The following is a 12,896-nucleotide window of genomic DNA, read 5'->3' as shown; positions in this document are numbered from 1 at the left end:
TTCTAAGTGTTTTACCTTGTTATCTAGTCCATTCTCACCAGGGGCTGGGGTCCCTCGCCCCATTTTATAGATGGGAAAACTGCACGGGGAGCTAGGAAGCATGTCAGGGGCAGAGCTGGGATCTGGACCCAGGTGGCTGACCCGACGCAAGCACTGTCCGCACTGCATGTGCTTGTGGAGTGTGCCTTTGCCTTTGCCTTTTAGGCCCGAGTAAAGCTGGTGGAGAGAGAAAGGCTTCCTTCCCTGTCTTCCCCAGGTCACCCAGCATCAGGGCCTCCTGCCCGGCTCCTGACCCCAGTCTGAGCTGGTGAGCTCCACCCTTTCTGCTCCACAGCAGCTGCTCTGGGCCCAGGGAAGGGAGGCCTTGGCCCTTGGGACTCTCTGATTCCCCCATCCAACGTGCTGCACCTACCCCCAGGCTGCTGAGCCCACCCCGGGCGGGGCTGGTATGGGTTTTAAGAGCTTCTAGGTGGGTCTGTGCCCCTGCAGGCCACCCTCCTCCTTTGCAGGCTCTGGGAGGACCACCTCATAGGGTGGGGGTGAGGGACATCGCAAGGAGAGGGGAGATGAGGGAGGGGTGGAAGAAGGAGAGAATCCACCTTCTCTTGCTGCTGGCTTAGCAGTGTCATCCCAGTGTCACCCAGTGTCCCAGGGCCAGGCAGAGCGGGCGATCAGGAAGGACCAAAAGCAGGAGTCCCCTCATCATGAAGCTCGGCCCCCCTGCCTCCATCGGCACTGACCTCCTGTGCCTGGGCCCCAGTGCCGGGGGCCCACCCCGTGACCCGCCCTGACGCAGAGCCTGACACCAGTGCACGCCAGCTGTGGGAGGGACAGGGGGCGTCTGGCGGGGTCCCAGGCAGGCCCCCCTCTTGTCTGCTGAACCAGACAGGCCTGGTGGGCTTGCTGCCCCGAGTCGGGAGGTCAGAGTTCATCCCCACTGGTCACCCCCGACCCCCGAGGCCTGAGGAGTCCCTCGGCAGGGCGTGCACACGCAGACACACACACAGACACACGCACGCACGCACACGCACGCTGGCAGCTAGCCCAGTGCACCCTCCCGCTCCCTGCCTCGGGCTCCTCCTCGCTCACCTTGCAGAAGGGGCTCCAGGCCTCTGTCCGGCCCTGCATGCCCGTGCTCGCAGCCCCACTGCCTCTCCTGAACACGAAGACTCGGGCGCGGCTTCCCCGCACCCACAGTGGCCCTTGGTCGCTGCCACCTGCTCACCTGCCCTCCTCTCGCCCCTGCAGCCCTGCTGTGTCTGAGAGGCGGGAAGAAGGGCAGCGGAGAGTGCAGACCCGGGGAGTGGTTCCCCGGTGTCACCTCCCGGGCTGTGTGGGAAGGCCAAGGTCAATGTGACGAGCCCTGTCCCTGCAGCACCCCCTGCTCCCCCCCCGCCCATCCCCTGGCCTTGGGACACTTGGGCGCTGGCTGGCAGGATGGCCCCTCTGACCCCACCCCCAGCCTCTCGGAGGCCCAACCTCACCCCGCCCTCCTCCCTGTCTTCTGGCCCAAACAAGGGCGACCCTTGGCTGGCTGAGCCGCTGCACTCCGGTGATGACCCAGGCAAGGGTCATCACGCCTGGACCCCGAGGAGAAGCCGCTGGCACACACAGCAGCCCCAGGGCAGCCCCGAGAGACCTGGGCTCGGGCTCCAGTGACGCATGGGTGGTGGCACTGTCGTGAAGTCTCACGGGCCATAACTTAGGCGACATCAGAGCCAACCCAGCCTTCCCTGGCGTGAGCTGACCTCTGAGGAGAGGAGGGGGCTTCTTTGGGAAGGAGGGAGCAGAGGGCACTGTCCCCCACCCCACTACCCCCCGCCAGCAGCGCTGGGGGGCGCCTCACGCCCACCCAGCACCTCCGCAGCATGTCATTTCATTTCAACAGAACTCGGGTCTGTTCACAGCAGTTAAGGTTTCAGAACAGAAGAGACTAGAGCCAGAAAGCGCGTTAGAGTTCTCCACCACCCGCCCTTCACCTCCGGGGATTACACAAACCTCTTAAAAGGCAGAACCCTTTGACTGCCACGTGCCACCCCTCCCCAGATAGCGTCCGAGAAGCCCCCTCCACTCACCCCTGGCCTGTCCCCTGTCCCTGTGCAGGGGGGTGGCCACGCAGCTTGTTTCGTGCCTTCCTAAGTCTTCCGAGGGTGGCTGTGACTGTGTGTGACCCTGCCCCGGCATTCAGTGATCCATTCACTCGTTCATTCATTCATTCATTCGTTCGTCAGATACTTAGTGAGCCCCTACTGGGGGCAGGTACCTTCTGAACCTGCAGGTCTGGCAGTGAATGAGAGAAGCTTCTGGCCCTTCGGTGCATTTGGTTTACGAAGCATTTACTGAGTTTTCGTCGTCCCCGGGGCATGGGGGCTGGGCGGCTCTGCTTGGTCTGTTCCTGTCCGCTGCTGCCAGGGGTTGTCTTCTTTCAAGGACCACTTCCCACATAGGTGGCCAAGCCAGGCCCTGGGGACTCAGACAAGACACACCTGCACCGGGAGCCTCCCCACCCCCACCGCCCCGCCTCTGCCGGAGAGGTAGAGGCACAGGCAGGCGCTGCTGGCCCACCGGCGATTAGCGCTGCCAGGTGAGCCCGGAGGGGTCCCCACTTGCCCCTCCAGCTCCCATCTCCACCCTCCTCCACAGAGACTATACCTGGAGGCCGACCCCATGGGCTGCATCCACAGGCCTCCGTGCCCGCTGGCTTCTGGCCGGGTTTAACCACTGAGGACCCTAGGAGGAGACTGAGGGTGGAGAGAGAGGCCGGAGCGTTTATTCCCCCTTGTTTCCTGTCGTCTTGGCTGACTGTGTCCCTTTGGGCACAGCTCCCTTCAGAGGACAGCCCCCTTCACACAGACCTCTCTGGCTCTGTCTCTTTCTCTCTCTCTCTTTCCTGTGACTCCTCCCTCCCCTTCCCTCTCAGGCCTCGGGGTAGTTTCAAAATCTCCAAATGTACCAGTCCCAGGGCACAGCACTTTCCCTGTGTTCCCTTAGAACCTTCCAGAACATTTGCGAACAGTCTTTCTATGGAGCGCCTCTCCTACCACCCAGTTGGCACGTGCCCTCTGCCCCCTGCTGGGGCCCGAGTGGGCCTCACCCCCTTCCGCCTGGCCGCCCCCGGAACATCTGCAGAAGAGCCACTTTATAGAAGGGGCTTTCCATCCTCATTGCCCCCAAATACCTACCCATCCATCTCTGAACACAAGGTCAGGGAGAGCAGTTTGGGTGTCGAGGGGGGTGGCGCCAAGCACTAACGTGCAGATTGTGGCTCTGGTGGGAGGCTGGCCTCACGGGCACACGGCCATCTCCAGGAACCGCACAGCCTGGGCAGGCAGCTGCTTGTGGGCCGGAACCTAAATGGGGTTCCTGGCCCAGACTTGCCAGGCCCCAAGCCAAGTGAAAAGTCCTTTCTGTGAAGGATCAGAGGTCGGAGGGGCAGACTTATCAATGAGAAAGGAAACAAAGTGCTGTATCAATCACATTAGGAGACGGATGCCACTCTACCCTCTTCCCTCTGCTGGGGAGACCCCTCTCCTTGAGCAGTTTCAGGAACCAGGCAGCAGAGGGGCCTCCCCAACCCACACCCAGGCCATCAGCATCTAGAAAGGACCGACATTAAGACATGGTCCACAGGCGAGGTGACAGGTGACTTGTAATGACAACTTGTCCATTCTCATGTGGGCCCCGGGGAGGTGGGCTTCCCTGGGTCTCCCATGAAGATGCTACAGGCTGGGGCCTCAGGTACCACACTCTCCTGGTGTCAGCCCAGGTTCTCCCACAAGAAGGAAATATGTTACAAGGATATACGTCACTTTCAGCCTGGGACTCAGCATCATTCGGGGAGCCTGAGCATCTGACCCTGCACAGCCCAGTGCACGGGATTACTCCTGTGACTTGGGTGATACTGAAGACATGGCTCATGTGCATAACCCTTGTAAACAGAGGGGTCCTCGTGGCTCATCTTGGAGCAATGACACCGTCAGGAAGCACAGTTCATCTCCTAACGGGAGGAGGGATTCCAATCTGTCCGCATCTCTCCTGAAGAACATTGAAGGGGACCACTTCCTTACCCTCAGTATTGTTTTCTGGAATTCACTCCCACCTCCCCAGTTACTTTGTATGCCCTGCCCCCAGCTGCTCCAAAACCCAACCCCTTTCTCCAGGCCCAGGCCCATGTAGGTGGTATTCTTTTCTCTCCCATCTCTTACTGTGTAGATTAACATCCTTCCTCTGGTCCAACAGGAATCCCTTCTCCTTAGGAGAGGTAGGGAGAAGAGGTGGGGAGTGGATAGACAAATATAGAATGCTCTTTAGGAGAACGGGGGAGGTCTGTGAACACCTGCACATTGATGGTGTGCAGACAGTGATCATTTAGTCACTCAACTATTCAGCCAACAGGAGGGTCCTGGGTCCCCGCCAGGAGGCCACATCTGGCTGATTCAGGGGCCTGCCTTTTGTCAGCGCAGAGTTTGTAGCCCAGTGTCTCCTGTGTTTATTCCACTTTGCTCGTTTTCTGCTGTTGTTGGTCTTACTGAAAGCCTAGGTCTCTCTCTTTTGGACTAAAGGGCAAACAAAATACAAGGGAATGTTTTTATAATGTTTGGGGCAGAGCATTAAACGGTCTCAGTTCCTGGCCCTAAGTCTGTGTGCTGAGGCAGCCAAGATGTGACGGAGGACAAGAGACCCTAAGAGAAGGTGGGAAGAGGCAGGCGTGTCCCCCGTCTGCTTCCCGGGCGATGGTCCTGCAGCCCCGGGAGGAGGGGCGGGCTTCTCTCTTCTGTTGCCCCGCCTGACGCCGCTCCGTCTCCCACCAGCGTCATCATGACCGGGGCCTACAACAACTTCTTCCGCATGTTTGACCGGAACACCAAGCGGGATGTGACCCTGGAGGCGTCGCGGGAGAGCAGCAAGCCCCGGGCAGTGCTCAAGCCGCGGCGCGTGTGCGTGGGCGGCAAGCGGAGGCGGGACGACATCAGCGTGGACAGCTTGGACTTCACCAAAAAGATCCTGCACACGGCCTGGCACCCGGCCGAGAACATCATCGCCATCGCGGCCACCAACAACCTGTACATCTTCCAGGACAAGGTGAACTCCGACATGCACTAGGTGCCACACGGCCACGCGCGGAGCGGCCACCAGGAGGCGCCGGGCCGTCCGTCCAGCATCCCGGGGCCGGACCGCCTTTGCTGGTGATTGTTTGAAAACAGGAAAAAGGATTCACAGTAAACCGACGTGATTGTCGGCCTTGAAGTTCAGTTCTTTCATCCCGTACTTTAACCGCGTGCAGTCGTTCCCACCTTATTAGGATTTTTACCTCTGCGCGTTAATTTTTCACTCCAGAGGTTCCTTTCTGGGGACGCGGGAGCCCCGGAGCCGTTTCTCTCGCGCGCGTCACTGGCCCCAGATCAGGGCTCCGGGGACAGAGAACGAAGCTCAAACAAGCCAGCCAGGGATTCTTTTGAATGGAGCAATTGCCACTGTTTCAGAGCCGAGGGTCTCACTGTTTTGCTTTTTGGATCGTGAATTCATGCTGAGAATTTGCAAGCTCTTTTAGGTTATTTTAATGTCTTTGAATATCCCAGGTCTGTTACAGTTTCTTGAGAGGAAGGGGAATGGAATCCCATGTGTGTGCCTGTTCTTCACCATATAAACAACCCTTCGCGAGCATCTGCCCCGTGCTGGGCATAGTGCCAGCCCCCCAGGCCCATGGGTCTGTCCCTGCAGCCGCCCTGTGGCTCTCCTGTCATCCTGCAGCCGTCACTGACACCTCGTGGGAACTCGTACTGGCTCCCTCCATGATCTTTCTGAATCTTCATCACGACCCTGTGAACTGGGTGCCTATTCATTTCCTCCATAAATGCCAACTGCGCACTGAGTGCCAGGCTCTGTGCCAGGTGCCAGGGATTAAAGGTGAATAACTTGTCATTCCCATTGTGCATACAAGAAAACTGAGGCCCAAGGCCTGCACCAACCAAGGGGGGAGTCAGGAATCCCATCCAGGCGCTCCCACAAGGCCCTTTATAACCCACCACGTTGGTGGCTTATGTTAAAGCAGCATTCTAGCCTGGAAGCTTCTGGAAACATCTCTTCATCTTGTGAAGCAGGACAGAGCAGGTGGGACAATGACGAGGGTCCGGGGAGAATCGAGACACAGAATGCAGAAGACCCCCGGGGTGCCCCTCACCTGTTGGGTAACGAGGAACTCCGCCCTCTCTCCACCCCACATCTGTACCCCAGCTCCTTTTCCAGATGCACTGAACTGCCTCCAAAAGAAAATTGCATGTTATGACCATTTTAGGATAAATTTTCTTTTATGACCCTCAGTCCCAAAGGACACTTCCCCTCGGGCCGCAGAGAATGCGGTATTTCCAGGACAGTTCCTCCTGCTGTCAGGACCAGATCGGCCCACCCACCCACCAGGCCCACTTGTCTTTGCCCTTGGAACTGGCAGCGGAACCACGTGGCTTGCATTTTGATTCAAAAAGCGGAGTTTAGAGGCCCAACCGAATCCGACATTTTTTTTTTTACAAGATGTAACCTAACCCAGGAAATAGGCCCAACCCGAGATTTTTCTCAACAGATAATGGTCTACTTTTGTGTGTGTCAAAGCACAGAACGCATGTGCACTCACTTCCAGCCATACGATAATTACACAAGGAAATGGGTCCATTGATTTTTTTTTTTAATCAACATGAATGAAGAATGTTTGTTTATATATCACTGTAAAATCCACGTAACCTGGACAGTATTATATGTACATATCTATTCTAACTAAAGTTAACAATCACAGGGATGGATTCCTCTTTTTCCCTTTGTAAAGAGGTTCAAAATGTGGTAAATTGTATAGAAATCTTGTTGAAGCCAAAATCCAGCTCTGAGGGCCTTACACAATTACTGGGGTATTTGGTGTGATCCATTTCCCTTTCTGATTCAGATGCTGAGAGGAAATTTGCATTTGCAGATAGAGGTTACTGTCAGATCATAGATTTAACATGGACCATTTTACAAAGTGCAAATCTGTATTCAGAAGGAGGTCTTAATACAGTTCCTGGTTCCTTACTCTGTTTTAAACTTTGGATACCAAACCAGAAAGGAAAAAAAAAAAAAGGGAAAGAAAGAAAAAGATCTCAGAAGAAAAAGCATGCCTTTGGATCCCTGGAAAAGAATGATGTCCAAAGCAAATTATGAATAAAATGTGTGTTGAGAAAAGAGGCTGAGGGGGAGGGGCAAAACTAGACATGGCAGAAGGGCCAGTAACATAGTCACAAACTTTGCTTCCTTACCGTTTAAATTTTCTGCTCTTTTTGAATGTACGGGCGTTCACATAGTCATTGTGAAGTTGTTGCGTTGTTTTTGTTTTTATTTCAATACTCTGAGGACTGATCGCTCGGTGGCATCGGGTACGTGGTGGTAGAGTAGACAGGCCTGACCATTTTGGACTCTGTGACTCATAGGTGCATTCTTGTTTTCTTTGGTGTCTCACAAACTATCCAACTGTTGAATAAAATTATAAATATGTTAATACCAGCTTTTTCCAATAAAATAACAAATGTTACATGGAAAATGAGGCTTGGAATGCTGTTTGTTTTTAATGGGCCATGGGTCCCGTCAGGAGGCACATATGGCGGATGGGGATACACATGGGAAGCCTGGCTCACTTCCAGGCTTTCCTGCCTCCAGATTCTACGGCAGCCTTTAACCTTTCTGAGCTCTGATTTCAACACTGAGGAAATGGAGCTGATGATAGTACTGACCTCGTGGTTTGGGGTCGTGAGGGGAGGGGCGAGATTCAATTGGATAAGGCCTGCAAAGTGCAGTGCCTGGCACGTAAGCTCTCAATAAATGACAGTTGTCATGTTTTGTTTTGCTTTGCTTGTTTTGAAGCAAGGAAGCATAGCCCACCATGATTTTCAAATATTCTCACACTCTCCCCTCACCTTTTTTGAGCCTCACATCCAACTTGAGAATATGGCACAGATGAGGAAACTGAGGTTCAGAGAGGTGAAGGAATTGGCTCAAAATCACACAGCTAGCAGGTGCTGGAGCCACGTTTCTAGTTTGGTCCAGTTAACTCCTAATACGGTGCTCCCCCAGCAGCAGCACCACACATGCTTCAGTGTCCTGGGGAACAGGATCTGGGAGGAACCAGACCACAGGGCATCTGGATTGGTTCTGGAAGCCAGAGAGGCCCAGCCCCACATGCTGCAATGGCTGAGATAAGCCAGAGACTGTGTGGGGAAGTGCTTCATGTACCCCGTGGCTTCCCTGCTCCCCTCCTGGGAGCCCAGGCCTTGCCTCCACTTTCAAGAGGGTGTTTTAACTTCGGGCCCAGCAGGAGGAAGTGGCTGTCCTGGTGGGTGTGCTGGCAGGACTTTGGCTAAGTCCTCCATCAACCACTCCACCCCAGGACACTGATAAAGGAGGGGAAAGCCACTTCCGGGATGTGTGACCTTGGACAATGGGCTAACCTCTCTGAACCCCACGTGTAAATAGAGGGCGATGCCACTCCTTCTTGCTGGGATGACTAGTGAGGTAATAAAAAATACCCTGTTAAACCCATGGTAGTATCTCGTTTAGGCTTCATGTTTTGCCTTTTTGTGGGGGAAGGGGGGAGTATTAGTGTTATACCCATTTTACACCTGGAGAAACTGAGGCTTAGGGAGAGTAAGATTTAACTTGTGCCGAAATTCAAAGAACTTGTAAGTTGAGGAGTCTGGATTCAAACTCAGATGGTGGAAGCGCCGGCGCATGGCAGATGCCCAAAGGATGGTGACGATACCGTGGTCTCAGCCCTACCAAATCCAGCCCCACCCGGCCCTGACTGAGCACCAGCTCTGGGACTCCACAGGTGTGATTAAGATGATGGACCTTGAGATGGGGAGCATATCCTGGATTATCCAGGGAGGAGCAGTTTGTCACATGAGTCCCAGAAGGTAGAGAACCTCTGTTGGCTGTACTCAGAGGGAGATGCAGCAGTGCAAAAAGGGTCAGAGAGATGTGACATGAGGACTCCACCTGTCATCGCTGGCTCTGAAGATGGAGGAAGGGGCCACAGGCCAAGGAGTGTGGGTGGCCTCTAGGAGCTGGAAAAAGCAAGGAAATGGATTCTCCCCTAGAGCCTCTGGAAGGAGCACAGCCCTGCCGACACATCGATTTTAGCCCAGTGAGGCCACGTGGGACTTCTGACCGCCCCCCGCAGACTGTAGGAGAATAAGTGTGTTGTTTTAAACCACTCCAGTTTGTCGTCCTTTGTCGCAGTGGCTCTGGGGAGTGGACACACTCAGGTCCCTTCATTCTGATCTCACAGCCAATACTTTCAGCAGATTCCTGCCCACTTTCACAGATGAGGACCCCAGAGAGGTCCAAGTACTCGCCTAAGGTCGAGCAGCAAAGGCGGGACCAGCCTCCATGTGGCCTTCCTTGGGGGCAGCCAGGGTGGGGCCTTGCCGGGAGCTCTGAGCCGTGCTCAGGGGCTGTCAGCCAGATGGTAGCACAGAGGGGTGTGGGGCTGCTAGAGGGCCAGGGCCCTGCGGGGAGCGGCACACGTGGACGGGCCCCCGGGCTGAGCTGTGGGCAGGCCACAGGGCGAGCACTCCAGGGGCCACGTGAAACAAGGCTCAAACTCTGCTCCCCTCGCCAGACCTCTTCCCAACTGCAGACCATCCTCTGCTCAGGTGAAGGCAGAGCCATCACCCTGTTTCCCCCGAGCCCTGAGCCTCTGAGGCTCCTGACACCCACTGGACTATGCCCTTGAGCCGTGGCCTGGATTGTGGGCCCCTCGGTGACCTGCCCAGCTGCCTGGCAGCGTCCTTACCCTTCACACTCCGTGTCGTTGTTGTATTAACAGCGGGCTTTTCTGAGCCGTGCACTGCACCAGGCACTGTGCTGAGAGCTTTTTGTGAGCTTTTCTCATTTCATCGGCAAGTCGCCGTAAACGAGGATGCTGTGATTTCCTTATTTTACAAAGATGGAAACTGAGGCACAGAGAGAGAGGGGTACCTCACCCAAGGCCACAAACTGGGGATCCGCCCCCAGGCAGTGTGCCCCCAGACTGGGTCCTGGAGTCGCCGCCACCTGAGCCACCTCAGGTCCCCATGGGTGCCGTCCAAGGGGTGTTTTCGGGCCACTGCTGCTTTTCCTCTGCTGGGAACTAACTTCGCAGCCTGGAACAGCAGGCTGGCTCAGGGCCTGCAGAAGTGGAACCGCTCGACGACGAAACTTTAGCAAAGGCTTACCAGCTTGAAGGGATGGTTTCCTAGCAACGGAGAAGCTTATAGAGCTCAAGATAATTGCCCGAGTTGTGAGTGATTCATTTAAAACAGCCATGTCCTCTTTTAAAAAACGAAGCCCCATTGTCGCTACCTGGATGCTGTTAGAATTCCACATGGGGCCCACACAGTCAAGTGACAATGAATTTCAGAGAGGAACTGACATCCACAGAAGGCAGCAATATTAGGAAGACAAAAGTAAAAATAAAAATGGAAAGGAATCCATTATTAAAAGATGTACAAACATGCAAAATAGAGATGGATGGCTGGAGAAGTGACTTATTCATTTAATACACGTGTAACGCCTATGGGGGGTGCCAGATGAGATCCAACTTCACCATTTACCTTTACAAACCTGCTTAATCACTCATTTGTTCGCTCGACAAATGTTCTTTGGGTGCCCACTATGGGAGCAGCACAGAGGCTAAGTGGTTCAGGGCAGGGACGCTGGAGCCCAGTTCAGGGATTCAAAGCCTGGCTTTGAGGGCAGCTGTGGATCTTGGGGGCGTTACCTACCCTTCCCGCGTCTCAGTTTTCTCATCCACAAAGCATGGAGAATGATAGCACCTACCTCGTGGGGTGGTGCAGATTAAAGAAGAAAATCCTGGCAGAAGTGGTCAGCACGGAGCCTGGGCCCCCTGGAAGCGTGTTGAATGACATCATCGCTCTGCCCTCGCACTGGGACCAAGCTTCAGTGAAGTCTTGCCAAACCCTGCAGCTCGGTCCCTGTGGGAAATCAGGGTAGCCTGCGTCCATGCTGAGAATGAAGCCGCCTTGCGCGGAGGGCAGCAGGGAGCCTGCGGGAGGGAGGAGGGGGCTGGGGGAGGGCGAGGTCCGGGAGGAGAGGGGTTTGCTGCACCCGGAGCCAGCAGGCTGACCAAACCACCGACACCACTCAGGAGGGTGGTGTGGGCTCTGCATGCACCCCCAGGACCCCTGGCACTGCTGGCCAGAATCTGGAGTCCCTGCAGCCACGCAGGCTGGGAGGGCAGGGATGCGGTTCATCACCACCAGCAGCCATGTTCCCCTCTACTGGTAACTGGGCTATGAGCTGGTTCGGGAGAAACCTCCGCTCCCTCATGTGTGCAGGCTGGGTGCAGCGCTGGACCAAGTGTCTCGCCCGCTTTAGTCATGGGGTCAGTGTATGAGCCAAGCGAGGCCAACCCAACCTCTCCCCTGACTCTCAGGACAGGAGAAGAATGTTGTATCCGTTCCAATTACTTCCAGTGACCAGAAATTAGGCCCGCAGCAGGGGAGGCTGGGAAACAGGGCTGTTCCTGGGCAGCCAAAGGTCCAGCTCAAGGTCAGGGCTCTACTACCAGAGAAGAAGGGCACTTGCGAGGGATAAAGATAAATGGAGTGGTGCTGGTATCTGCTAATGCTGGAACCGTGCAGAACCCTGTGCAGGCCCCCTCCCAAGTACAAAGGTCCCTCAATGTCCCCTGCCTCTTGTTTGTATAAAAGCTGAGGTCTCCCAGGCCTCCCTGAGTCACGAGAGAGCAGGCTCGAGCAGTTAACGATGAGGACGATAGAGTCACAGATTCAGTAGCTGATGTACATTCCTGAGTTGTTTTACAGATACTGTAACTGCCACCAGAGGGAAAAGCTAACTGCATGATGACGAGACTGCAGCCATGACATAAGCGGCCCTATCTTGAGCAGTGTTGAATCTGTGGCCAGCACAATTCCAAGAACTGGCCTCAAGAGAATGGGATTAACACTACTGCTCATAATAATCTATATCTTTGTGGGCATCAAAATAATAGTAGCTTGTTCTGCCCGTATATGTAAATGGGCAGCTAAAACTGTCAGCAAAGAGATGCTTCAAACCCATGTCGATACCTTTCACTCTAAGACCTCGACACCCTTTCTCAGGTTTAAGCAGTTACAGGAGATGGACCTTTGTCCTTAATCCCATAGAAATGGAATGATATCTGAAGGGGGGGATTTGTAAGTAGCTCTTTGCAGGAAACAGTCCTCTGCAGGAAATCCCTTTTCTCTTGTCACTTTAGCAAAACTACATCGTGACTAACTTTTAAATCAGGCACCCCCATGCCCTACTCATCTCTGGCCCAAGCACACCTTTCAAATCTTTTGCTCACACGATACCTTCCTAACTTGTTGGTTCTTTCTGTAGATCAAGAAGTAGGAATAAAGAATAAGTAATTAACAGATGACCAGATCTCTCCCCTAGCTTCCCCTTCAGTAATCTCACAAACTGTGTGAACAAGATATTATCTAAAGAAAGGTCATGAGGAGTTGACAAGTCTGCACACAAGCCTGCACACAGAAGGAGATGGCGACGGCCCTGAGCTCCCATCTCAATGATTAACTGAAATTATTTCCCTTATTCCCTTTAAAAACTTTCATGGGGCTTCCCTGGTGGTGCAGTGGTTGAGAGTCCGCCTGCCGAAGCAGGGGACGCGGGTTCGTGCCCCGGTCCGGGAGGACCCCACATGCCGCGGAGCGGCTGGGCCCGTGAGCCATGGCCGCTGAGCCTGCGCGTCCGGAGCCTGTGCTCCGCAATGGGAGAGGCCACAACAGTGAGAGGCCCGCGTACCGCAAAAAAACCCCAAAAAACAAAAAACGTAGCTAGGTACCCTTTTAAGGATATCCTAATCTATTCATTTT

At 54.7% G+C, this 12,896-nt stretch overlaps 1 protein-coding gene and 1 long non-coding RNA gene across 4 annotated transcripts in view; one reads left to right on the top strand and one right to left on the bottom strand.

Annotated features, from left to right (window-relative positions):
* PPP2R2C (protein phosphatase 2 regulatory subunit Bgamma) overlaps positions 1–7,136 on the top strand; it is a 138,546-nt gene extending 131,410 nt beyond the window's left edge. For all 3 annotated transcript variants that reach the window (XM_004263578.4, XM_033402221.2, XM_049708829.1), the window contains exon 9: positions 4,812–7,136. In XM_004263578.4, coding sequence (XP_004263626.1) covers positions 4,812–5,103 — 292 coding nt within the window. In that variant the 3' untranslated portion in view covers positions 5,104–7,136. The remainder of the gene's footprint in view (positions 1–4,811) is intronic.
* Positions 7,080–10,830, bottom strand: LOC117195897 (uncharacterized). The gene is made up of 2 exons (XR_004475784.2): positions 9,812–10,830; positions 7,080–7,491 (listed from the first exon to the last, which is right to left on the bottom strand). It is a non-coding gene; the product is annotated as an uncharacterized LOC117195897 (long non-coding RNA).
* Between the last annotated feature and the right edge of the window lie 2,066 nt (positions 10,831–12,896).

Source organism: Orcinus orca, chromosome 4 (assembly GCF_937001465.1).
Source record: "Orcinus orca chromosome 4, mOrcOrc1.1, whole genome shotgun sequence".
Lineage (NCBI taxonomy): Eukaryota > Metazoa > Chordata > Mammalia > Artiodactyla > Delphinidae > Orcinus > Orcinus orca.
Note: the sequence above shows the minus strand (reverse complement) of the source record. Positions and strands in the feature narration are given on the sequence as shown.